Source organism: Melopsittacus undulatus, chromosome 11 (genome assembly GCF_012275295.1).
Source record: "Melopsittacus undulatus isolate bMelUnd1 chromosome 11, bMelUnd1.mat.Z, whole genome shotgun sequence".
In the NCBI taxonomy this organism is placed as follows: domain Eukaryota; kingdom Metazoa; phylum Chordata; class Aves; order Psittaciformes; family Psittaculidae; genus Melopsittacus; species Melopsittacus undulatus.
The window spans coordinates 1,754,581-1,780,228 of NC_047537.1; the positions used below are offsets into that span (position 1 = coordinate 1,754,581).

Genomic DNA, 25,648 nt, shown 5'->3' on the forward strand with positions numbered 1-25,648 from the left:
TCGCCACTTGTTACTTTACAGAGGTGAGGACAGGGACAACACACTTAAATGTTTCCATTATATACAAGATACAGCAACCCATAAGCCATATGGCAGTACACAGGATGAGTGGGGAACTCCATGTAGTAAGGAGTAAGCACCTGACCAATTAATTGGAATGTTGAGCTCAAAGCTCAGCAAAATAAAGCATATGTGCACATATGAAAATCCCCTTGTTTGGCATCTCTGTGTATTCTAAAACATTGTACTTGGCAAACGTACCATGTAAAGCAGATGCTAAAAACTTAGCACACAGAGTAGCCTTCAAAAGCAACAGCTGAAAACACACATGGAAGAGACTCATGAATTGCAGAAAAGGTTTCTACATCAGTTTCCTTTACTGAGATTTGAGCATACAGCTCATACAGAGCTACCAGCACACAAAGCCACCTAAAACAACAAAGCTACGCTGTCCAATACAAGCACAAACTGAGGACTTCTGTACTCTTTCATATCCTTTTTAGTGCTTTCATATTTTGCTGGATGCAGGAAGGTTCTGAGCTCTCTCTGTTCACAAATGAGACACAATGTACCACATTTCTCACTAGCAGATGTTTATTATGCACATCTAGGATGAAAGCGTCAGCAGCAGTATAACGTTGGGTGACAACTTTTGTACATCTTAGATCAGAAGCAACAAAGCAGATCACTTCCATTCCAACAGCTTATTTAATCTTAAGGGAACTTCCTCACCTACGTACCCTGCCCTTCTGAGCCCACTTTGACTCCTTGCCAGCAAATTATGGCAGGCAATAACATCACTTCTGCTGCAGGTCAAAGTCACTACAAGCAAGAAGAGAGTTACTGCATGACTAGCTCATCCTGCTTCACTTGGCAGAGTAGGGACACAGGGCAAGTACCTTCCACAGAGATATACCTGACCTGACACACTACTAAAATAAGCAAAAAAGTAGTAATTTCATATTTAATGATGCTTCCCTCCCCACCCCCCCCAAGCTATTCCTTAGATTTCTTATGTTCTTAACAAAAAATAATATAAACCTTCTGTATAAAGTATATAATGGTCTCTGTTTATGGATGAACATATATCACATGTCACTAGTGTCCAGCTTGCATCTCAGCAGCAGCTAGCTGACCATCTTCAAAGATGATTACAACATGGTAAGGTACTACATTTTGTCCTCCTAATTCAGTTCATGCCCTTAAAACACGAAAGCTTTGTGTTCTTGAGCCTTTTATTCTAACTCAGGCAACTAAAATAGTACTTTTCTTAAAAACAACCCTTAAAACTAAAAAATTAGTTAAAAAATAGTGTAAACAATTTCAGATTTGGTTCTGAAGCAGACTTGCAGTGCTAGAGCTCATGCTCCTTTCGAGCAAGTAAACTGAGCTGCCATACACAGCCGCAGTCAAGCAGGGAGCCAACGCTCCCAATTTGGTTGTTACACACTAGAGTGCATATTCCTTTATTTTTAAAAGGGTTAAAAGCTTTTTCTTACCCCACATCCTCAGCATAAAGAGTGTAAACAATGTATAGGATTATTTATTCAAGCACAACTCACACCCAGCAAGTTGACAATAGAAGAGAATCCAGTTCATACTCCCTCCTGTGGACAGAAGGCTACCAGCTCATTCTTATCAGCCAGGTTTGGGCTGGAAGAGTGTGTTCCATGGAAGTGCCAACTTTGGCAGATATAAAATATAAGAACAGATAAAGAAATTGTGGCAGCAGCTGAGGTTACAAACCTGGAGGTGTTTTGGTGTTTGTTTGGTTTTAATTGAACTGTGATTGACTGAGAAAACACGACAGGAACTCCAAACCCAACAAGAGTTTAACCAAACACCCACCATTTCTGCAAAGTAAACCAGCCAGCAGTTGACAGAGTGCTCACCTTGGTCACCTGTCTCACAGCAGTACACAGAGAACTTCTGCCATGACATTCTATGGGAAAATACACTGTGCCCTATAGGTTTTGATCTGCTCTCATGACTTTCATTTCAGAGTTGAAGTGCTTCATGTTCCTTTAAAGAGACAATTTAAAGAGACTCCAGCATGGGGAGTCTTGACACTATTTCAGTAACACGGTTTGCAAGGGGAACCAAGACATCAGTGACATTACTCTGCTCCTTCCACAGCTGTAGTAGCAACTGCCTTAACATAGTAAGGGCCTTCATTCAAGTAAGCTCTAAGCCTCAAGTAATACTGATTCCCAAAGATTTCTGCAATTGTTTTAGAGTTTACAAGGGCCTTGACCAGTTCGTATTTGGCATCCTTTGAGGCTTTGTCAGGCTCCACAGATCTGTCAACAATGTACTCCACGAAGCCTGGACTGTCAAGCATCAGCTTCTGGGCCCACGGTTGATTGGCAATAGCCTAAACATGAAAAGAGAAGAGGGAAACATTTTAAAACCCCCAAAACCAGTTACACAGTATACTTACGTAATAACCAAGGAACAGGAAAAATTAAATGGGCTATTCATTCTAAACAGTAGTTACACAACCACCACTTAAATCAAGCAGCAGGGTTTAACTGTACTGGAAAATTAAGTACAGCTCAGTGCTTATCTTTCAAGTGAAGTGAATTATCACAGCAGTGCCTCTGATATCGAAGCAGCACCCTAGAGCATGGCTGATGCTTCCCCACACTTCAGTTCATAAGGAAATGAGCATTACAGACACGACACGTCTGATGCATCATTTAAATGGTGAACACAAGTGGGGCATAATGAAAAAGGACTTCTTTCTGAGCCCTTGTGGGCTTCAAGAAGGGGTCTATGGCATTCACTTAGAAACCCTCAAACATCTGAGACTGAATGGATTACAACTCACTACCTCATCTTTAAAACCAAAAAGCACTTACAGTAAACACCCGTAAAGCCCCACAGTGGAGATCAGGGAATGGCTGAGTACTGATGCTCCTGAAGAGTTCCAGTGGCTGGCTAGACAAGGATGTGAACCACGATTCAGTCATTCTTAAAAGGTCTTCTGTCTGCTGCTCTGGCTACATACATCACGTAGAGAAAGAGTTTCATTAGGATTCTGAAAAGCTTTCATGTCTTGAGTGTATATTCAATAGTTAAGGAAATTATTTAAAATAAGCCACTAGCAGATTAAATTGAAATAGTTTAAATTCTTCCATGAATGAAGAAATGGTTTTCTCTATTTCATTTGGCTTGGAGGAGACATTTAAATAAATTGATCTTGATACACAAGAGAAGTGCTGTGCTGGAGAGCAGCCCTGCCAGACAAATGGAAATGGCTTATTCACTCATTTAGAGCTATACTATTAAAACCATATCATATTAAATTGTTGACTCTCATTCCATTGCCAAGGATGTTTTGACTTCATGTTTTATAAACATGATTTGAGAACACCTGGCTTCTTGCAAACAAACTCCAAACTTGAAGCAAACAAATAAATAGGAGAAACTCAAACCAGTAAAGTTAATGACTTGGAACATTAGAAAGCTCTCACTTTTACCTAAGCTTGACACTGCAAAAGATCTTCACACAGTCAGATACACAGTAATTTCATTCTTTAGATTTAAAAGACAACAAACCAAAGCACAAACTCACAGGCAAGTAAAGAAGAGATGAAATCGCATCCAAGCATCGAAGGCGTAGCTCTGTGGGGGCACTCTTTGCCTGGTGCCCTATTTTGCTCAACAGACTCTGAAATCTACTTCCTTGGAACATAAAAACAAAGTGGTTTTAAGTAATTCAGACCTCTACAGGAGTAGAGAGTTACCTGTCAATCACATTATACTACAACAACTGGTGGAGCGTTGTACATTACACCTGAGAACAGCAACTGCTTGATTTACTATCACAAAAGCAGTGTAAGGCTCTCTTTGTTTCATATGGATCTAAGGTAGACAGATCCAAAGTTTTTACATTAATTCTTCAGACTATCCAAACATTTCCAGAAAGGAAGTCGTGCGTCACAACTGAGCTATCTTGGGAAGTACAGACATTAGCACACTTGTAATCAGAAATCTTCAGTCCCATTGACAGTACTCTGATAGCTATCTGCTAAAACAGATTTTCACTTAAAAATCAAGGATTACTTGCAGCAAGTAGTCCAGCATCTCCCTTCTATCTTCTAAATTGTTCTATATTAAAAGAAACAAAGCAGCCTTTACAGAAAGCATCATTATATGAGCATTCATGTTCTTCTAGTCCTGGCAAGAGGCTGAGGACATCAGTAGAAAGAGAAGTATCCAAACCAACACAACTCCTGTCAGCTTTCAGATACTAACTGGTTTTCTGTAAAACCTGTTTGCCTTCCACATTTGATCCCAGGATTCCTAGGGTGTCCACAGCCACTCCAATCATGGTCGGATCATGACTTTCTGCCATTTCAAAGACTTTCTCTATGAAGACCGGGTATCGCTCACAGATCTGCTGGGGACTGTCTACAACAGCCAGATTCCCAAAAAACTTAACGAATCCTGATGGAACAAGAAAAAAAAGCAGCATTCAGAGTGAGGGCACAATAACTTTAGCAATGGCAAAACTAGATATACATTAAGATTGTTTCACTGCTAAGCTAGTGCTATTGAAACTGAATCCTCGTGAAAGGCATCAGCATAAGGACAGAACTAAGGAACAGGAGAGTATTTTGGAAGTTACTCAATGAATTCAAGACAGCTGCTATATCATGGACAAAAAAAGGCTCCAATAACACAAACTTCAGAGCTTTAGCACAGTCTCTTCAGGTCTTGCCTGTACTACCACTGTTAATGAGTAATATTATCCATGTGTTAGAATGTCCTTCAGCATTTCATATATATCCAACATATGTATCTATATTCAAGTGTTAACATGAGCTTTCAGAGGCTTGATAGCTCTCTTGGTTTAACTCATGAGTAAAAGCAAGCAGTAAACACTGGAAGCAAGAAATGAGTGACATTACCTGGTAAATAGAAGCTTGAGAAAGGATCAGACTCTGCTCCAACAATGATGTTGGAAATTTTATCAATAACTCCTTGTTGAGCAAGATACTGACGCCCGTGTGGGGTATGGGCCAGCGAGGTCACCATCTCTATGCATGTAGCCCTGAAACAGACACGTATTTTGGCCTATTTCAGATGGGGTTTTGAAGCCCTCTTTGGTTAACAACAAACTGGTTTTCTACCCTTAAGGCAAAATCCAAACAAAAATAGGGGAAAACTCATTGAGAAACTCACTCGTGACATACCTGACCAGCATGTCATCTCCAGTCAGCTCTCCAATCAACTCCGATAATAAACCACTGTTTGCACAATAATTTAGGGACTCTGCTGACACTGACGAAATCTCAACAATTAACTAAAAGCAGAGGGAAACAAAAAAGGGATGGATTCTAAAAACATTATAGAGATAACAATTCACAGTAACAGCCAAGTAAGTCTTATAATGCTGACTACACATATTAAATACAGAATTTCCCTATGTTTCCGTAGTTAACTTAGATATTTGCCTGAAACAAGTTCATAAGGAGCTCCAAATTTACAGCACATACATTTGATTTCTGCTCAAAGTCACCTCTTATTCAGATGTTATCCTCATTAAACTGCCTAAATTCTATTACTTCTCCTTTGTCATACATATTTAGACTGACACATTTGGCATCTCTCTTCTCAGTCTTTTTGCCCTTCCGGAAGTTTCAACAGCACTTCATATCCAAAGCTAAAGAGACTATAGCAGCTACTTTGCTTTCAGAGAAGCAAACATAGAATCATAGAATAGTTAGGGCTGGAAAGGATCTTAAAGTCATCCAGTTCCAACCCCCCTGCCATGGGCAGGGACATCTCACACTAAACCATACCATGTAAAGCTTCATCCAACCTGTCCTTGAACACTGCCAGGGATGGAGCATTCACAACCTCTCTGGGCAACCCATACCAGTGCCTCACCAGCCTCACAGTAAAGAATTTCTTCCTTCTATCCAATCTAAACCTCTGCTGTTTAAGTTTCAACCCCTTATCCCTTGTCTTATCACTACAATCCCTAATGAAGAGTCCCTCCCCAGCATCCCTGTAAACAGAGCTATGTCATTATTTGAGAGCCAACACTGCTGAACTCTTCCTACTCCTTTCTTGTCTTGACAAAATGCAGACAGGAAGGGAAGTTTGGAAACCAGTGATGCATACAATATAAAAGCCACAAAATACAGACAGCAACGCAGAGCTACAGTGCCAGAGGACCACGGTAGCACGTCAGTCAAATGTGACCTTGATCACACCCCTACCTCATACACTCGGTATCGAACAACATCACTTGTTGCCATGACATTCTTCAAGTCACTCAACAAACTGCTCACAAACAAAGCCTCTAAACCATCTTGTGTCTGTGCTATTCTGGAGAGAGATTTGATGGCCTGGAAGCAAAAACAAGAGCTTAGTATTAAAAGCAAAGCCACAGCACAGTCAGACTTAGTCTCAATGTTCTTAATTAACTTATTAAAGCCAGTTCTACACCTAAAGTTTTAATTGTGATTCACTTCTCATGAAGGGCAGCTGGTTATGATTACTGTGATCCGAGTCTCTAGCATCAAAATTAGCTCTGAGTTCACTTTGGCATAAACAGCTACCGAGAGATAACAGTTCTATGTAGATTTTCTATCACATCTAAGTAATTTCTGGGCTTAAAGCACCTGCCTGCTTATAATCTTTAAGGCAACATAGACTGTCTTTTCTTCACAGAATAGCAGTGGTCATGATCTCGGACACAGTAGCAAAGGTGTTGTGTGTGATGGCTACATCAGTCTGCAGAGGAAGAAAGCAAGGAAGCAGCACTTACCTCTTTAGCCACTGCTATTCTCTCTCCACCAATGCAGTTTATTATTTGCCTTAACAGTTCAGGACTGTTGAGAATTTCTGGAACAGCATCTGAATTTTCAACAATCCTCCCGACCTAAATGGGATTTAATATAGGAAAAAAGGAAAACTAAATACATTAAATCAACTTTTTCTCCTGTAAGGACACCCGAGCACTGGAACAGCTACTGACAGAGTCATTTCTGAAGCCCCTCTGAACTCCACCGGACAATACCTTGTGCAGCCTGCTGCAAGCTGGCCCTGCTTTCAGAGGGGCTGAATGTGAAACCTCTTGAAGCCCGTTCCAAACTACAATGTTCCACGACTCTGTTCTTTTAAATGAATGCAACAAGTGTCAAGTTACTACATCCCGGTCTCCAGTGCTTCCACAAGACTCTTCAGAGCATCCTGACTATCAGAATGCTGCTGCACTTAATGCTGCCAGTGCTGGTTTAGCAAGGTTTATCCAGGGCATGTGACAGATGATTCATTTACAAGTTACCGCTGTTAAGACATAGTTTTAGATGTCACATTTAACAGATACGTCAGAAAGTGTTATATACCAACACACTGCACAGCATTTATCCAAAGCTCCATGACTATAGAAGTGCCCGACTCCTGTATATAACACCTGCTGTAGCGCTTCTGCCCCTAATGAGGGCATGAAACAACAGTAACAGATCAGGACTAACCCAGCCCGGCCCAAAACGGAGCTCTGTCCCCTCCTGCAGGAACCCCTGTACCTGAGCTATGGAGAGGATTTTCACGGAGTCATCGGGGTGGAACAGCCCTTTCTGAAGCTCCTCCCTGAGGTTCCGGATCACCCAGAGCGGGTCCAGGGCCTGCAGGAGCCTCTCCAGGATGGAAACACACGCAGCCACCTGCTCCCTGGGCGGACAGAGAGAGAAAAGAACCGTTGCAGGAGCGGGCCGCAGACGGGGTGCGGGCAGGGAGGTTCGGGGCCGGGCCAGGCCCACAGGGCCGGTCCGGAGCTCACCGGTCATCGACGCTCAGCAGCTGGAAGAGCGCCGTGAGGTGCTGGGCGCTGAGGCGGCCGCGCAGGGCTGCAGGGGGCACGGCCTGCACGGCGAGGCGCAGCTCCCGCAGCTCCTCCATGGGCGCTGCCCGCCCTGCCACCCGCTCCAGCAGCTCCCACACCGCCTCCGCCATCTTGGGGCGCCTCAGAGCATCGCGAGACCGCCCCGCCCCTAGCAACCGCCGCGCCGTCGCTAAGGGTTCCTGTCGCGTCCGCTCTGCTGTAAACAAAATGGCGGCCGCGCGGAGCCTCGCGAGCTGATTGGGCAGGAGGGAGGGGGGCGGAGCCAAGGCTGAGGGGCGGTGATGGCGGCGGCTGCGCTGTGGTTGTGAGGGGAGAGGGGAAATGGCTCCAACGGGGGGGATTGGGTCCGTCCCGGGGGTGCCCGGAGCGAGCCTGGGATAGCGCCGTGGGGCGGTGGGAACAGGACCCTCCGGGGCCGCACACGCTGCTGGAGGGGCAGAGCGGTGTCACGCTGTGCAATGGGTACCGCTGGCTGGGAAGGGGCTGCAGTGCTCGGATCCCCTCTCACAGGGATGGGGACAGCTCAGCCCCTTCACGGTGGGACATGCCGCAAGAACACATAGTGTTTGCTTCACAGCAGAAGAGGAAAGTCACTTTCAGCCCATGGACAAGAGGAGAGACAATTGAGGGTGGCAAATACGTGGCTGTTACCACACTGCAAAGCTCGGGGGTCTTTGATGCCCTCCCAAGGCCCCTCCTGTGCCCTCAGGCTCTGACCAGAGCCCAGGCTCGGGCTGCCTCACAAGGGCTGCACAGTGCATGGGGCAGCACATGGGCTTCCCTGACAGCGGCTGAGAGCTGAGGTGATGGAGTCACAGGGTGACAATGGAGCTGTGTGGGTCTCTGTGCCGGGCTGCTCAGGGAGCGTCCTGGGCCCAAACAGCACAGCAGCGATCGGCAGCTTCGCCATAGTTTGTATTCAAAGAGAACAGAGCCCCAGTGGTGTTAAATCTGATAAAACAACTTTTTATAGGTGGGAAAACGAAGCAAAAGCGACATCAACAAGAGCACAGGAGGTGGCACCGGCAGGACCCCAGTGCTGAGGCTGGAGGGAGGGATTCCTGCAGCAGACGCTGGTGCAGTTGTGGTGACAGCACCCGTCCTCGGTGTGCTAACCCTAACCCTAACCCTGTGGCTGGACCCCATTTCCAGGGCCCTCAGCTCTGCGGGTGCAGAACAGCACGGGGCAGGCAGGGAGCCTGGGTGCCAGGGCTGGGGCTGGCCCCGGGGCTGCAGGAGGGCCATGGGGACCCGGTGCCGGTGCTCAGCCTGCAGGGGAGGAAGAGGAGGAGGAGTCAGTGCCGGCTGCGGGCAGCGCTCCCAGCGCGGGGCAGAGCAGGTGGAGCGATGGGAGCCGAGGGGATGGAGTGGCCGAGCCCTCGCTGGCCGCTGCCGGCCGCTGCCCAGGGCTGGCCCCGTGCGGGCCGCGCCGCGCTGCTGCTGGTAAGTGCGGTCCGTCCATCGGCGGCGTGTCCGGGAGCTGGGGATGGGATGGACCAAGGGACCCGGGACACCTCTGTAAGGGACAAGGGATGGTGCAGGCGGAGTGTGCTCCATCCCTGCGGGGAGCATGGGGAGCTGCCCAGGGGTGATTCCCACCGCACCAGGACCCTCCCCGCACATCCCGGTGTGTTTGGGGGTTGTGTTCTCCGACAGAACCTCATCAACGCTGGGCACAGAGTCCCGGTGCGGTGATCGGAAACCCTGAAGCTGTTTGTAGTGCCCCGAAGCCAAAAGGAATCCTGCAGAAGTTGCAGCTGGAATTCTGCTGCTCGATGCTGTTCAATGGATGCTTAAATCTGACAGCAGGATTCTCAGTGTTGGTCAACAGTTTGGCAGGGGGTTTGTTGGGTTTATCAGGTTGTTTCACTCCACTTTTGCACCATCCTTTGGCAAAGACAATTATTGGGGGGGGGGGGGGGGCAAAAAAGCAGCTTTTATCTTTCTTCACAGGAAAAAAAAAGGGGGAAACCACCCCAAAAACCCCTGCAAGAGAGTGGTCACTCTTCAATGCAAATGGTCATGGGGATTTCCCCATCCCATGCATTACATTTTCCAAGGAGATTAATGATTGCCATGCTGAACAGGTCAGATTATGTTCTCTTTGCTAAGCAGGGAGCATGATTACATTGTAATCTGGAAAAACACATAGACCAGGATAGTTCTGTTTGTTTTAACTGTCTTGAGTAGCTCCTGGGATTTGTTGCATCATATTTGCTAAATGGCTTAGTGGGGGAAGAAAAGCACTAAAGAAGCTCTACAAATTCTTATGAGAACCCTTATGATAATAAAGAATACTTCCTCAAATGGATTGGAAAAGAGGAGACAACAGATACAGCTCATCCATCATGTTCCAAATGGGAATGAGCTCTTGTGGTGACAAGAGAGATTTTCCTTAATTCAGTCTTAACAGAACCCAATCTATGACATGGGCCCATGGAATTTTCAGAGGACAAATGAGGGTGGAAATAAGGAATATATTCTTAGTGTTATAAGCACCTTTTTCATCACTGTGGCTGAATAAGGGCCAGATGCTGTTTATTCCAAAACAAGACAAAAGACAAAGGGAGAGCAGCTGTGCAGAGAGGGTGAATGCTGCAGCCCCGGGTATGGCACCATCCTGCAGCCATTACTCAGCACACCAGATTAACCTTGCCATTGCTGTTCCTGCAGCGTCCTGCTGAGCTGATTGTGTATGTTCATGTGGCTGTTTATGGCATGTGGGTACAAAGAGGAGCGAAGGGGCTTGGCAGCAGTAATGGACACAAAACCAACCTGTTGCCACTGCACTGCCAGCCAATGGAGAGGCTGTTATTGTTTTCTGCAGCCCATCTGACAGAGACCTGGGCTGTGCCCACTAAGGGCTTTGTGCCCCAAAGGATGCAATTTCACTGTCCTATTAGTATGAGAGAATTAGGAAGAAATGAACTTAAACCCCATGCTTAAGTCTTCTCTCCCTTGCCTGCTAGTGAGTCTCTATCATAGCCTGGGTGGGCTGTGCAACATCCACCAGCAGGAGAGTGTAATTGTCCCTGCACAGACTGTATTACCCCATGGCTCTGCTCCCACATCAGGCTCCCCTACTTGACCTACTGTTCTCCTCCTTTACACATCTATGGGGAGGCAGAGGGTCCCATCCCCACCGATTTCCAGAGGGGTGGACCTGCCTCACCCTGCAGCTACAGCAGGAAAGATGTGTTTGAACAGAGACAACCAGTGACTTACATCCTTATTCTCCTTTGGAAAACCAGTCATGGCTGCAGAGACTGTGTGGTAGAGTCTGTAACCCAGGGGTCTGGGCACTCCTGGGCTGATGCAGCCTCCAAACCTGACCCTTTCCTGCCCCATGGAAGGAGAATGGATCTCCCTATGACAGTGTTTTCACTGAAGTTATGAGTGGTGTTACTGTAATGTTTAAAGACCAGAGACTTCCCCTGAGCCACACATAAGTGCCTGCTTTTACAGAAGGCAGTATTTTGCCCTGGCATCATCATTCACATGTCTTGCATTTAGGTGGTGACTCTGTCATTGCTGATGTACCCGGTGCTGAGGAGTCTCACCCTTCAGCTGCACTCTGCCATCACCGGCAGCTACATCTCTGGGACTCACTCCATTGCCTTCATCAACTGCCTCAACGAGCAGATTGCCAAGGATATTGCAAGGTACAGAGACACTTCCCCTGATGGCTGCTGGAATTGTTTGAAATGGAAAAGCAAGCTTTATTCTTGTGGAATAAAGCTTTCCTATGTCTCTCGAGAGCATCTCTACTTCCCTGCGCTTTGTACATCTACCCAAATGGTGTTCCTTTGCTCCTGCACTCTCCTTGTCTCCCTGTACCATGTATCCACTTACCAAGAACTGTGCTTTCTAAAAGCTGGCAATTGTCTCTGAAGTCAGTGCTGCAGTAACATCAAGCCAATTCCCAGTTTATTCCACTGCCTTTCGTTTTAAAGCCATGGCCCTAAATCTTCGGGTCCTCAGATGGATTAAGCCCCAGTTCCATGTTATCTGATCTAACAGAGTCTTTTTTCTTCTCTAGAACAATACAGAAATTGCAGGAGAGGTGTTTATGCAGAGGGATAAAGCACAGCACACTGCCATGAGAATGAGACAGAAGTGGTCTACAGCAAAGAGAACAGGCGCTTCAGTCACCACCTGAAGCCTGCACTCTGCTGACCAAACTTCGGGGAATAAGGGTTTTGCCTTGATTTTCCCTCTCTCTTTTAACATATGAGATACTTTGCATGCTGTTTTGCATGCAGGTTGTTTTTCACACATCTGTCAGTCCCTGCCTCAATAGCTGGTTTGTTCAAAGCACTGTAACTGTGTTGACTGGGGCAATGTTTATGATGGACCATGAAGTTTCCTGCAACACCTCCTGTGCTGTTTTCCCTGCTACCTTGCTGCTTGCCAAAACCTCTCTGTCTTCTGTAAAGCATTCCCAAAAAGTCATTGAGGAACTGACAGGCTTCTGAAAGGGATTTTGTGTCACCTTAAATACTGCAACTGTAGGAGGAAATACAAACAGAATAATGTCTGCACTGCTTGGTGTCTTCTGCAAAAAGGAGTGACTGTACATGGCTGCTGAAAGAGCCTCAGTTCCTCAAAATACTTAATCTCAACACCTTTGCAAATGTTTTCCCCTCTTTGTTCCTTATCTTGCAGGGAAGGGAGGGGAAAGAAATCCCTTCCCATTGCTGAGTTACATGTACTTTGGTTGTGCTTTTACTGGGAGAGAAATTATTCCTTTGTTCTGGGATTTGGATGAATGAGCTGTGGTTGTAGAGGATGGGCTTCTACACTCATTTTCCTTCACACCTTTTTCCTGTGCTGTTGCTTATTCTTCCTTTACTTTGCTCAGAGGGACACTCACTCTGACAGATGGGTCTGCAAGGAAATTTCCACTGCTTTTAAGGGAAAAGGGTTCAATGTTTGGGAAAGTGGATTAACTGCAGGTAGAATTCAGTATCCAGCTTGCTTGCTGTGTCCGTTCTGAGCCAGTTTATCTGGATTACTGTTAACTTTAAAGCTTCAGAAGAAGCCCCCAAGTCCACACAGATCTGTCCTCTGCCCCATGCCTGCTGTGAGAAGCTGACTCCTTTGGGCTGGATGATGTGGCCACTGCACCTCCCATGACAGCTGAGCAGCCTTGGGTTCTGCCTTAGACTTGTGCAGATCATTTCCCTTGCTTCTCTGCTTATTAATATTTCATCTGTGTCAGTTCAGAGCCTGCTGTGAGGCAGGGACACACATCAAGTGCCCAGCCCAAAGATATCATGTATTATGCAGACGTTTTCCACTGATCACGTTCAGCTTTTTATGATGTTTCCCGTTCCCATGGTGGCTGCTTGTTTCCTCTGAGTTTGCTGGAACAAAGTTCAGGATCTCAGTCGGGATCACAGCTTATTGGAACAGAGCAGAAGCAATTAGAAGCTACCCACTCAAATCCAAAAGTTCCTGCACTAAAGTGACTTGGGGGATGCAGGCAGCAGAAACAAAAGGATTTGTGCCATGTGTTTGACATGACAAACGCAGCGGGGGATATCTCCGCTCCTGCTGCTGCAGTGTGTTGGTCTACAGATTAACTCAAGATGCTCTACAAGCATTAAATGCCTACCACTGGCTGCACATGGTGAGAGCAAGCAAGCCAGAGCCTCCTCGATGGCTGTCCTCTCTGAGCCATGGGCAGGGAGAAGCCCACCTCCATCACCTTGCTGTGCTTAGACATTAAACCCAATTCCTCCAGTGAGCTGGGTCCAGGCACTGGTTCTCCAGTGCAGTGCTGGGGTGACAAGATGTTATGGGATCATTGGGAAGGGCTGCTTTCCTCCCAGTGCTCTGGCACTTCCCAAATCCTCCCTGAGCCTGAGCAGCCCCATGAGGGCACTTTTGCCTTGTGCTCATAGTTGCAAGGTACAAACCTCTATGGGGAAAGCAGGGCTGATAATGCAGGCAAATGCAAAGGAGCTGATGCACATCCAAACGAGAGCCCAGCTTTCCCTGTGGGGCAAGGGCAGATTGCAAGGTGAGGTACAGTGGGGAAGCTCATTCTCCTCTTCAGGAGTTAACTTCTGCAGGCTGTTGGATCACACCTTCCCATATTTCATCACCCGGTGTTCTCTGCAGTTCAAAGTCAACTAGAAGTTAAATGTTTGCATTGTCATAGCACTTGGTGAGGCCAGTGTTAAGGAAAACCAAAGGAGAAGGCACTAGTGTCCTGCTTTACCAGAGCTGCTTGCAGGAGGGACGGGGCTGCATCACTGTGGGAAGGGCCCAGACATTGCTGTGGTCAGAAAACACAACATCTGACCTAGTTCTTCTCAAAATCCATCCTGAGATTGCCTCAGGGCTCTTTAATCAAATATCACTTCTGCTGGTAGACCCAAGCTGCTCTGCAGTAACACATCAGCCCACAGCTAAAAGAAGCAGCCGGAGGGAAGGAATTTAATTTGGGCTTTCTTTCTAGGACATTTTGGGTAGAAAACCCTTGATGTTGTTAGTTTAACAACCTCCACATTTAATCTGTTATATAAGGAAGGGGCATAGTTTGACAGCATAAGTACATGTCTGGGAGACAAACCCCTTCTTAGCCATCCCAGACCCAGTTCTTGTGGCCATGCCCTGGTGTCCCCATGGGGAGATGTGCACTGGGCTGATGCCAGGCAGGATCCCCGCAGTGTATGAGGCACAGGTCCTGTGTGCTGCTCCATGCCAGGAGCAACACCCAACCCTCCTGCTCAGCAGGGAGTGCCCCAGAACCACATCATGAGGACCTGAGCTGAAGAAGCTCCAGCTATAGGGCATCTCTGCATCTGCTTCCTCAGGGTAATAACTAACCCTAGATCCCAGGACTCCAGCATCAAAGCTGCTGCTGGCAGTTGGGGGCAGCACAAGGGGATGTCCCTGTGCCTGGGAGTGGGTGCTGAGCCACAGCAAGCTGGGACAGGCACTAACTCCTCCTCCTCTCTCACCCAGGGCCATCATGGATAAGAAGCTGGCTGCCTACGTGAACATCCTGCCCAAGAGCTCAGCCTTGTAAGTTGGGCTCAATATTCCCCAATGGAGGAGGCAAACCCAGGCTCCCCATGGGGAGGAGATGGACACCCCAAGCCCCAGGGAGAGGAGGCAGTTTCCAGAAGGCTGCTGGGTCTGTTGGTTGTTGCAGATGGTAAAGATGATCCTCACCCCTGCAAAGTGCTCTCAGCTTATTCGGGAGTGCAGATGCTCCAGCTGCCCATGGGGACCACTTATTTATTGGTTACTTGGCTACACAGAGATCTAGCAAAGAGGAAGGTGATTTATGGGCCTAAGGATGTGGTGCCTATTTTTAGAGGATCTAAAGAGCAGCTAAGACAGGGAGCAGAAAATTGGCCTTTATAGAATTAAGCAGCACTTTCAGGAAGGAAAACCAGCATCTTTGACCTTGAAATACAACCAGCCATGTTCTGCAGGTATCCATGCAAAGGGATTGTACTTGTTAAAGTGGTTAAAGAACAAAACCCTAAACCAGCCTACCCCTGCATCCCCAAGACTCTCCCATAGCCCAACTGAGGCTGCTGAAATGGGGCAAACCCAGTAAAATCATTCCTCCCGTTGTGCCACAATGGCCAGAGCCCAGTTGCTGTCACACAGCCTTGCCTGCTTCAGCTCTTCCTCCTCCAAGCCCTGCTCAAGAGACACCGTGACGCCTCCGATTGCAGAACCCAGCACACAGATGAAATCCTGATGGCCTTTTGTCAACATGAATGTTCTGAGAGGTCATTTCTGACTCAGAAGTGCAACTCCTGCAGGGAAAGAGAGGACAAAAGCAAGATGCTGCTGTACGCAGCTTCTCAGCCGCAGCTGTGCTACAGTCCCTGTGAGCACTGTTCCCAAGCTTGGAGCAGGGCCACCACTGCTCAGCCCCACCATGGCCACCCCAGTCCCAGCTCCTGTGCCCTGCTGTCACCTAGGGCAGCTCTCTCTAGACTGGCACAGCCAAGGAGGCTCTAGTCGGGGAATCCAGGGTGCTCAGTCACATGCACAGCAGCATTTTGGGCCAGTGATGCTTCTTGAGCATCACTTTGTAAAGGAACGGCCGTGTGCAGAAAGCACCATGCAGGGAAGTGAACCTCCTCCCTGGGGTATCAGCAGGGCTGCAGCCAGAGCTGCATTTGCTGATGCTTCTTTTCCTTTAAATCTAGGTACTTCTGGGAAGGGGAACTGGAAGAATCCACTGAAATACTGCTGGTAAGTGACAATTCCCACATCACAAAATCCTCATGGACCCTCAGCACCTGCCGGTGGTGACTGGTGCTGGCGTGCTGGATGGGTGCAGGGGGCTGTGCAGGCAGGATTGCTCCATCCCCTTCCCCCTCGGGGTTTGTTTCAGTTTGGGTTTTTTTCCTCTCCACAGTTGGTGAAAACAAGGACATCGAAAATAGGCGAATTGTCCAACTATGTCAGGTGAGGCTCCTGCTCTGTGGAGCACTGGGTTTCCAGTCCAAGGTAGGCTGCCACCTCCTGCTCAGGCCTTGAGCCCCTTCCCAAGGGCCAGGTTAAGTGGTCCTGATGTACCTTGTGAGCTAGAAAAACCCAGAGATGGCATCAGTAGAAAAGGGTGGTGGGAATATCAGCTCTTGGGCTTCCAAGCAGTCCCTCTGTACTGGGTACAGGGAGGGATTCTCCTCCAAACACAGGTCGTTCCCTGGCTGCCTCCAGGCAGGATTTCCTGTGTTTCCCAAGCACTGGGTGGTGAACAGAGGCAGCTTTGGGCCAGGGCCCCCGGCAGTCAGCTGCTGGCTGTGGTAAGCCCCAGACTCAAAGCAACATTCTCACATGGCAAAAAGAAGATGCGGGTGCTTTGAAGTCAGCGCACGGCTGGGAGCAGAGACCTCTGCTTCCTGCGCCTGCGAGCGGGGCTGCTGGTGACACTGTTCCTCTGCGGCTGTTTCCACTTTAGATCCATCCATCCCTTTGAAATTCCCGAAACCATCAGCCTGCCTATTGACCAAGGAAACCCTCTCTACCTCAAATGGCTGGAGGAAAGTGTCCCACAGGACTGAGAAGTACAGAAAGCAGCAGGTAAAATGTGCTGAGCCCTGCTGGTCTCCCTCCAAACCTCCCCTCCCTGGCCTGACCCTGTGCTCCAGGATGCACTGAGCAGCCTGGGGGCAGCAGGATGTGGCCAGGTGCCCCATGATGCGCTGGGTCACACCCTGTGCTGCTGCCATGCAACGTGCTGGTTCGAGTCCTACAGAATCCAAGGGAACAGCAGACTTAAGCAGATGCTGCAAGGATTTACCAGGAGCTGCAAGCAGCACACACACTGACCCTACCTGCTGAGCTGGGCTGAGCTAGGCTGAGATGAGCAACATCTATGGCCAGTTCAGGGACAGCAAGTGCAGCAGGACCAGGACATTGTCACCAGCCCTGCATCCCCTACCCACACCTCCACAGTGGCTTTCTACCCAGGCCATGTTTAACCTTGCAAAAAGATGCTCACATTAATAGTTTAATGGGATATAACTTATGGAACACGATCAAGTTATTTGTGTGACTGGGAAGGGAATAAACAGCAGTGTTTCTTACCTGGGCAGGCTCAGTGTTGATGCAGTTTGCTGGTACAGCGAGCAGGGCAACAGGAAGGGCTCATCGTGGGTTTGCATTGACTGGCCTGATGTTGGCTGATGCTCCACTGGCTCCCATCTGCCCATTTTGGGCTCATAATGAAGTGGCACAGGGCATTCAGGCAGGCTTGTGTGACCCCATCAGCTCTCAGAGGAGGTGCAGGGAAGAAGAGACAAGAAGGAAAATGGTCTGAGTTCTGAGAGCAGGAAACAGCAGTGCTAAACCCAAAGGAACTGCCCAGTCTCCCCTCTGCATCCTTCTGCTGTTCTTGTGCTTCACTGCAGCATCTCTCCAGCTGAGGGCACATCTCACCCTGGCACAGAGCATGGCTCAGCGATGGACATCTGCTGGGAGCACACACTGACCCCCAGTGCCCAAACCCAACAACTCTGACACTCCAAAGAACCAGTGATGTTAGAAAAAACCTCGACTTTTTAATTGTACATCAGACATATTAATTACAACTCGGGTATAACAAGGGCTGGTTATTACAAGCAGCAACCTGAACTCATAAATCTTTAGAAGGTGCACAGAGTCATTATAATTATCTATTACAGCTAATACAAAATATACTCTGCAACAGGAGTAGTTTTTAAGGCTCCACATTCAATTCTCTGCAAGAGGCCAGGAGGAGAAGAAAGGGAACAGAGGGAGAGGTGAGGAACCAAGGCCACATGTTGGGTGCTCCCACCCATGCAATGTCCATTGGCCATCCCATGGGAATAATCCCCCTGCATGGCCCTGGCACAGCTCTTGGCAGCCCCTGCACTCCCAGGCAGCAACCTGGACAGTAACAAGGGCTTCACAGGCACTTGTGAAAGGGGAACACTTTAAATGACCCTTTGGTGACAAAGCCAAGGCAGGATGGGAGTGACCAGGCTGGCTGCAGGAGCTGCACCTCTCCCTGTAGGGATGGGGAGTCCCATCTCCCAAAAGGATGACACCTTCCAGCCCCATGGGACAGCCCCTGGTGATAGGGGAGAGACGAGGAGGTCAACGTTAAAAATCTCTTTCTCTCTTAGAACAAATCTAACAAATACATCTGATGCTATTAGAATTCCTTTAAAAGACAACTGCTTTGCTCCTGAACACCCTGACTCTATTGCTTTAGTTAGAGAAGGGGCTGCTCCTCCCCTTCTGCAGACAAATCAACCTCACATGCTCACAAACATCCACACCATGCTGGTAGCAGAAAGCACAAGCAAGGCACAGCCACGAGGCCACGGGGATGGCTGTGGGGCCCTGGTACAACCGCTCCCCATGCCCCTGCTGTCCTCTTCAGCCTTTTTGGTTTGTCTGCTTGTTTGGCACATTCAGGACAAGAATTCCTGTGGGAACAAAGGCCTCAGGCTCCAGTCTGTGCAATGCCCGTGGTGGTTTTAAGGCAAGGGTGTATCTTTTGGCTGATCTCTTCCAAGGCCATGATTGTCAGAACAGGGAAAAGAAGCTGGTGCATCACCACACACAGTCCAGGCCAGGGGACCAGAGCAACCACACACATCTGCCCCGCAGCCACAGAAGTTGGCCACAAGGCTGTTGACAGGGCATTTCCCCCTCATTTAAAACAAACCACATTCCTTTAATGAATGGATTTATGATGAGGAGGAAAACCCCACACACTCTGGAGAGAGTCACCCACAGTCTCCTATAGGCACAGGGATGGGCAGTGAAAGCCCAGGCAAGGGGGGTGCTTTCTGCTTTAGCAGCAGGACCCCTTCAAGTCTGCATTGTAAGGCTTGGACGTGACATCTGTGTGAGCAGGTTGTGGGGTACCCCCCAAAGAGGCTTCCCCAGTGGGCACCCAGCCATGCTGGGGGACCCTTCTGGAAAGGCCAGACCCACTCACTGCGCTTACCACCACTGTGGTGGTGCCTTGGGCTTGGACAAAGGCTCCATCAGGAAAGCAGAGCTGGGCCACACTCTCTGCATACACGTGGCCATTAAAGTAACAGTTATTAAAAGAGCAAGGCTGTGGGTTTCACCAAGAGCAGCACCACTGAAGGCACCAGCTCCAGGACTGCCTCTATCTGTGGTGGTTCCTGAGGATCTGGCCCCAGCCAGGATTGCCAGCATGGAAAGGTCCCAGCCCTGCTGCAGACGAGCTCCTCCGATTCATAGTGAGGGGTTCCCATCATCCCATCTCCTCTGGTTTGGCTCTGGGAGAGGCTGTGGGGCTGGCGGGGCTCAGTATGGGGTCGTGCCTTCCCACTCCACCAGGTACTGCACCTTCCCCTCCAGCGTCACCCTTCGCGCCAGCACCTGGTACTTCTCCCCGCACACCAGCCTGCCTGCTGCCCCGAAGTAGCTGCTGATGGAGGACTTGAGGTGGGAGAGGGAGGAGTCATCCTCGCTGATGCTCTCGAAGGTGTGGCTGTCGATGCCGTCGTCGGTGCGGTCGGGGCCGCAGGCTGCCTCGCTGCCCTCGGGGGTGCCGGTGGTCGGGCGCCTGCCCATGTCCCCACTCCTCCTCTTGGCCCCCGAGGTGTATGCTGCTGATGACAGCTTGCGCTTGCGGCTGCCCACGGTCCTCCGGCTGCGAGAGGGGACACAGGAGAGGTGAGGGCAGCACCCACAAGGTCCCCCCTGCACCGTGGACCCACACTGTGACCATGGGGGGATCAGGCTGGGAACGGGGGTGAGCTCAGGAAGGACCAACAGCTCTGACCCTGCACACCCAGCGAGGCTTTGGGACCAGAGAGGAAAGGCTCCCTGATGTGGGACATCCCCATACCAGGACATGAGGGTGCTGTGGTGGGAAAGGGGCAGCCCCTTACCTCCCTGGCCATGCCACTGGAAGGGCCAAGGGGCACAGCCCTCACCTGGACTCATAGGAGAGGCTTGTGGTGGCTGAGCCTGAGGTGCTGGCAGCGTCCGTGGAGTCCACATCCGATAGGAAAGTCTGTCCTGAGCTGGCACTGGAGACAAGATGCAGCATCAGCCCCAGCCTGGTGCGAGGTCACTGCAGCCCATTCCACCCCCAGCCCTGCCTTCACACCTGGGTGTTGAACCACCCCCAGCCCTGCCCCGGCCGCACGGACCTCTTCAGGCTCTGTATTTCATCCAGTGTGAAGTCGAAGATGCTGGCCAGGTGGTGGTTGGTGCTCCAGGCCGAGGTGAAGTCACTCTGCGCCGCGAAAACAAGCTCAGTGGTCCCTGCCGAGCGGAGCGGTGCTGCCCGCGGCCCCGGCATCGTCCCCCTCTGCCCGGGAGCCACCGCGCTCCTTCCCCTGGGAAGCGGGCTTGGCACAGGACGTTTGCAAACCCCAGGGTAGGGACAGGGGCTCTCCCTGCCCGCAGGAGCGGGGGAACCTTGTGGGGAGCCCCAGGGATGGGAATGGGGGTCCCACTCGGCTGCTAAGCCCAGTGGCTGTGCAGAGGAGGGGGCAATGGACTCACACTGGGAATGGCATCTTCCAGCAGGAACTTGGCCCTCTTGCGCCGTGCTGCTCGCCGCTTCTGCTGCTGGAGCTGCCGGGGCAGCAGGCTGCAGAGCAAGCGGAGGTGAGGGGGGTGAGAGCACCCCAGGGGTGCAGGAGCAAGGGGTGCCTGGGTCACTCTGGTCTCTCACCTCTCTTTATGGACATATTTGCTTTTCCCCCTCTTCTTCAGCTCGCAGGAGCCGCTCTCTGCCATGCCAGGGGCTTTCTCTGGCAGCACCTTGCTGGGGGGGTTTGGTGGGACGCGGATCCGCAGGCGGAAGATGCATTTCTTCTTTTTGATTTCCTTCCCACACAGAAACCTGGGAAGTGAAGGGGAGGAAGCAGCCCTCAGGCAGGGGGAACACGGGAGCATCCTGCATCCCATCGCATCCCCATCACAGGTCTCACCTGCTTTTGTAGCTGTTGAGGGCGTTGAGGAGGTGGGGGCCGCGCTCAGAGATGGGGGTACCCGTCAGCTGTGGGAGATGGCAGTGGTCAGGCAGGGATGTGACACAAAGACTGCCCTCCAGCCCCATCCCAAGCTGCACAGTTTTACCTTCCCGAGCTGCAGTGGGTCCCAGTGATGGTTCACAAAGGCCAAGATCTCCTCGAAGTCAAAGTATTTCTTCTTGCTCTGTACGCCCAGGTTGTAGAGGGCGAGATGGACGACATCCACCCTGCAGGAGGGATGGGGTTGGGAGGGTCAGCAGCTCACCCTCTCCCCAGCAGGATGGTTCCAGCCCAGTTTTCCAGCTTTTTAACAAGCCTCAGCCATGTGCCCTTGCATGTTAGGTACAGTACATCTTATTCATGTGAATTGCAGCTAGATAGCAAGCTCTGAAAGCTGCGGCTGCCCCATACCTGGCAGTGTTCAAGGCCAGGTTGGACACAGGGGCTTGGAGCAGCTGCTCCAGTGGAAGGGGTCCCTGCCTGTGGCAGGGGTTGGAACTGGACAAGCTTTAAGGTCCCTTCCAACCCAAAACATTCCCAGCAGCCCATCAGCACCAGTAACATGGCCAAGCACAAGAGGAGCAGCAGGGAGGAGCTGGGCTGCCAGCACTGTTAATACACTTTACAAAGTGCTTTCAGACCATCAAGGTACACCTGAAGGTACGAAGGAGCTGGGGCTGTTTCTTACCATCTCAGGGGCAGGCGCTTGATGTATTCAGGTCCCTGGTTGCACACGGAGCAGAAAAACACATAGAACCTGGAAAACAGCAGGGATGGGGAGTGCTGGGGTTGGGGTCACCCCACAGCCATGCAGGGCCTAGGGAAGGGCGGGGTGAGGAGAGTGCTCCAGTCGCTAACAGTGACAGCATGGCCAGGAGGAGCTGAGCTCTGCAGAACGGGGCCACCCGTTTGCACCAGGGCAGCTGGATCAGAGAGACATGGACTGGAGATGTGTCCATGCATGAAGCCCTCCTGGGAAGCCAGTTCTGACACCCAGCACCAAACCAGCAGAGTCTGGAAGGGACGTACCGGTCCCCAAACATCATGGGGTCATTGAGGCACTGGGTACAGGCTTCATGGAACCACTGCCGGCAGCGGTAGCACTGCAGCATCTTCAGGTACCACCTGGGGAGAGAGGAGGTGGGTGACAGAGAGGGCAGCGTGTGGCAGCCACTGCCCTGGCCCCCTCCCAAGCACAGAGACCCCAGCCAGGGAAAGTCTGGCCCCAACTTGTGTTTAATGCAGCCACAGAGGTAGGTACAAACGGTGTCTTCAGGAATGAGCAGAGATGTGGATGGCAAAGCCAGGAGAGTGCCCTGCAAGCTGGGGACTTCTCTCCCTGATCCCACCTTCATTTGTGAATGCTCTTCCCCCCCAAACCAGACACAATCCCCCTCCCGGCAGGCAGGGGCTTACTCGCCGGGGCCGCCGCAGTAGCAGTAGCACTGCTGCTGGTTGGTCCGGTGTGGGGAGTCCCACTCGAGCAGCTCGGGGTTGTAGGACAGCACCATTTTGACAGCTTGCAGTGTCTTGGCAATGGCTCCCTTCTTCAGGGCACCCCCTTTCTGCAGAGGTGAGCAGGATGAGGGTCAGCACAGCCACTTGGGGGCCGCATCCTGCACCAAGGGTGGGCAGCACAAGGAGCTGGGAACCCCGAGCATCCCACTCACCCTCACAGCCAGGGCAAATATGCAGCGGCGACAGAACCACGGTGTCCCCAGAGGGCTCTCGCCGCCACTCGCCACTGGGACATGGCACTGCTGGTGATAACCTGTGGGAAGGCTCAGCATGAGCACTGCTGGGCTGGTTGGACCCCGACCCCATGGTGGGATACAGCAGATCATGGGGTACGGGTCCATACTCACCCAGCCCGCACTTCCCACAGATGAGGATTTCATTTGTGGGACCCGACGTCTGTCCCAGGCAGATGTTGCACTTGGGCTCTTCTCCGGGGACACCGGCTGCAGGATGGAGATGGCAGAGTTGGGATGTGCAAGGCACAGCCCCATCTCTGCAGTGCTGGGAATGTTTCACTGACACGACAGTGGGAAGGGAAGACAGGGAGGCACTCACCATGCTGGATGTCCTTCCAGAGGACCCAGTACTTGGAGTTGTCCTCAAACGTGACAAGGCAGCTTTGCTTGGAGCCACTCACCTGCAGGGAAAGAGTACAAAGAACTGTCAAGCATCAGCTCCCATTCCCAGCGCTTCCCTATTTTCCCTGGTGATCGGCCCTGCCTCCGGAGCTGTGGGAAGTTGGGTTCTGGGTACAACACCCAACAGCAGGACATCAACCCAAAATGCCCCAGTGACCACAGGACATGCCATAGCCCAGGCCAGCAACCCTCTGAGCCACAAGGTGACCCTGCAGTGGTGCTACCTACACTTGGGATTGCCCATATTACCCTTTCTGGGTGCCCACATTACCCTTTTGATCTTCCCAAGGTAATAGAGCCCATCAGTCCAGCGGCACAGCACGTACTGCCCCTCCGTCAGCTTGACCATGAGTTCTCTGCAGCCACTGGCCCTCCTTGCCACAGCTGGTGCTTGCTGGACACGGCCAGCAGCAGCATAGACATCCCGGATGATGGGGTTGAGCTTGGTGGTCTCCATCGGCAGAGCCTGGAGAGGATGCACACGGTCATCACCCGGCCCTTGCACTGTGACACCAGGCACCCATCGCCAAGCATGGTGTGATGGAGGGTTTTACCAGGAGCATGGAGCTGAGGCTGGCTCAGCCCCACCAGTGGGGTTCAGGACCCACAAAATAAGTGCTGATGAGACAGGTTAGTTCATGTGAAATCAAAGGGAGCAGCTAAAATCTCTGCTAACATTGGACATGAATGAGTTAACCCCGAGTGCCTTAGCTCCTGGAGCATGGAGCTACTCTGTGTGACACAGGGACATGCCGCAGGCCTGCACCGGCTCAGCCTTGAGCAGGGGCACATGAGCAATAATGGCTTTAAATGTAATGTGTTTTTAAGTCACACTTTCCCAGCCGTTCCCCAGGCTCAGCAGTGACAGGCACACTGCATGCGCAGGGAAGCGGCAGCACCACACACAGCGAGCGCAGGCGAGCAGCCGAGTTTCACTACGGAAGGTTTGAAGCGTGGAAGGCACAGAAGCCGTCTCCAGCCGGCAGCACCCACCCTGCAGCTGCGATCCCCGACACCACCAAATCCCCAACAGACACCAGCAAAGCCCTAACAGACACTAGCAAAGCCCTAACAGACGTCCCTAAATCCCCATCAGACACCCGTAGATCCCCGACAGACATCAGTAAAACGGCTTCAAAGTTACTTTGCTCCTCTCTGCGCTCCCGTCGCACGCGTGGCCCCGCGCCGGGGATCGCATCACGGAGCCCGACCACGCCGTGCGCGACACCAGCTCCCTCTCGCCCGGCCCTGCGGGTCCCGGTGCTCCCGTTGCCCGAGCAGGAGCGCTGGAGCTCACTCCCGGTGCAGCGGCGGGCGCGGGGCCGGCAGCAGCGAGCTGCAGCGTGTCACCGGCAGCACGGCTTAGAGCCGTTACGGAACCCAGACCGGGGGAGCGCGCCCGGTGGTGGGTGCTCAGCTCCCTCCGCTCCCGGCCCCGCACACACGGATGGGAGCTCCCCCCCCCCACCGGGAGGAGGCTGCGGACAGAGCGGGGGGAGGCTCCGAGCCTGCCCCTTGTCCCCTCCGCCAGCCCCGCGGCTCCGGCCGCACCTGCCGGGCGGGAGCGCCGGGGGCAGCCCCGGGAGCGGCGGCCTCGGGCCCCGCCGCCATTGGCTCATTCAAAGGCGCTGCGGCGCCGTCCGTCCATCCGTCCATCCATCCATCCGTCCGTCCGTCCCACCCGACCCCGCCGCTCCGGGCGCTTCCAGCCGGGCTGCGCCCACGCCGGCCCCGCACTGCCCGTGTCCCCGCAGCGCTGCCCTTACCGGTGCCCCCAGTGCTGCCCTTACCGGTACCCTCAATGCTGCCCTCGGCGGTGCCCTCAATGCTGCCCTTACCGGTGCCCGCTCCGGTGCCCTCAGCGCTCCCCGCTCCGCCGCCGTCACCGCCGCCCGCTCCGGGTCAGCGCCCGCCCGCCCGGGGCCCGCGGCGGGGAGCGGCGGCGCGCGGCGGGGGCGCCATCTTCCCGCGCTTCCCCCATTGACGTCCCGATTATGCAATTACCGCGGGGCCGCCCCCGAAGCCTCCGAGAGCTGCGGACGGGACCGGAGAGAGAGCGGAGAGCGGGCAAGGAGCGGGGCACCTGCACCCGCCCCCCCTCACCGGGGTACCTGCACCCCCCACTGGGGTATCTGCATCCCCCCCATTGGGGC

At 51.6% G+C, this 25,648-nt stretch overlaps 3 protein-coding genes across 3 annotated transcripts; 1 reads left to right on the top strand and 2 right to left on the bottom strand.

Moving 5' to 3' along the window:
• Positions 1 to 576: 576 nt before the first annotated feature.
• On the bottom strand, positions 577 to 7,989 carry PSMD5 (proteasome 26S subunit, non-ATPase 5). Its single transcript, XM_034067898.1, has 10 exons — positions 7,799 to 7,989; positions 7,545 to 7,689; positions 6,785 to 6,898; positions 6,234 to 6,362; positions 5,202 to 5,311; positions 4,917 to 5,059; positions 4,261 to 4,452; positions 3,578 to 3,687; positions 2,862 to 3,002; positions 577 to 2,374 (listed from the first exon to the last, which is right to left on the bottom strand). The coding sequence occupies exons 1-10, from the start codon at positions 7,969 to 7,971 to the stop codon at positions 2,117 to 2,119; spliced, it is 1,515 nt and encodes a 504-aa protein (XP_033923789.1). The 5' UTR covers positions 7,972 to 7,989; the 3' UTR covers positions 577 to 2,116.
• A 1,234-nt stretch (positions 7,990 to 9,223) lies between these two features.
• On the top strand, positions 9,224 to 17,403 carry LOC101872893 (protein CutA homolog). The gene is made up of 8 exons (XM_034067810.1): positions 9,224 to 9,304; positions 11,375 to 11,523; positions 14,837 to 14,896; positions 16,045 to 16,090; positions 16,257 to 16,306; positions 16,540 to 16,573; positions 16,609 to 16,694; positions 16,803 to 17,403. The coding sequence occupies exons 1-8, from the start codon at positions 9,224 to 9,226 to the stop codon at positions 16,903 to 16,905; spliced, it is 609 nt and encodes a 202-aa protein (XP_033923701.1). The 3' UTR covers positions 16,906 to 17,403.
• A 498-nt stretch (positions 17,404 to 17,901) lies between these two features.
• On the bottom strand, positions 17,902 to 24,136 carry PHF19 (PHD finger protein 19). The gene is made up of 14 exons (XM_031046549.2): positions 23,767 to 24,136; positions 23,413 to 23,494; positions 23,205 to 23,300; positions 23,010 to 23,110; positions 22,756 to 22,904; positions 22,369 to 22,464; positions 22,028 to 22,096; positions 21,446 to 21,566; positions 21,298 to 21,365; positions 21,039 to 21,209; positions 20,867 to 20,954; positions 20,509 to 20,594; positions 20,290 to 20,385; positions 17,902 to 20,003 (listed from the first exon to the last, which is right to left on the bottom strand). The coding sequence occupies exons 1-14, from the start codon at positions 23,950 to 23,952 to the stop codon at positions 19,655 to 19,657; spliced, it is 1,758 nt and encodes a 585-aa protein (XP_030902409.2). The 5' UTR covers positions 23,953 to 24,136; the 3' UTR covers positions 17,902 to 19,654.
• Positions 24,137 to 25,648: the final 1,512 nt, after the last annotated feature.

Coding starts and splice junctions, on each gene's coding strand:
- PHF19 (XM_031046549.2), bottom strand. CDS start 23,952: ATGGAGACCACCAAGCTCAACCCCATCATCCGGGATGTCTATGCTGCT. Junction 20,386..20,508: donor GAAATACAGAGCCTGAAGAG/GTCCGTGCGGCC, acceptor TCTTGTCTCCAG/TGCCAGCTCAGGACAGACTT. Junction 20,004..20,289: donor AGCCTCTCCTATGAGTCCAG/GTGAGGGCTGTG, acceptor CCCCTCTCGCAG/CCGGAGGACCGTGGGCAGCC.
- PSMD5 (XM_034067898.1), bottom strand. CDS start 7,971: ATGGCGGAGGCGGTGTGGGAGCTGCTGGAGCGGGTGGCAGGGCGGGCA. Junction 7,690..7,798: donor CTGCTGAGCGTCGATGACCG/GTGAGCTCCGGA, acceptor CTGTCCGCCCAG/GGAGCAGGTGGCTGCGTGTG. Junction 6,899..7,544: donor AAATCCTCTCCATAGCTCAG/GTACAGGGGTTC, acceptor AATCCCATTTAG/GTCGGGAGGATTGTTGAAAA.
- LOC101872893 (XM_034067810.1), top strand. CDS start 9,224: ATGGAGTGGCCGAGCCCTCGCTGGCCGCTGCCGGCCGCTGCCCAGGGC. Junction 11,524..14,836: donor ATTGCCAAGGATATTGCAAG/GTACAGAGACAC, acceptor TCTCTCACCCAG/GGCCATCATGGATAAGAAGC. Junction 14,897..16,044: donor CTGCCCAAGAGCTCAGCCTT/GTAAGTTGGGCT, acceptor CTTTAAATCTAG/GTACTTCTGGGAAGGGGAAC.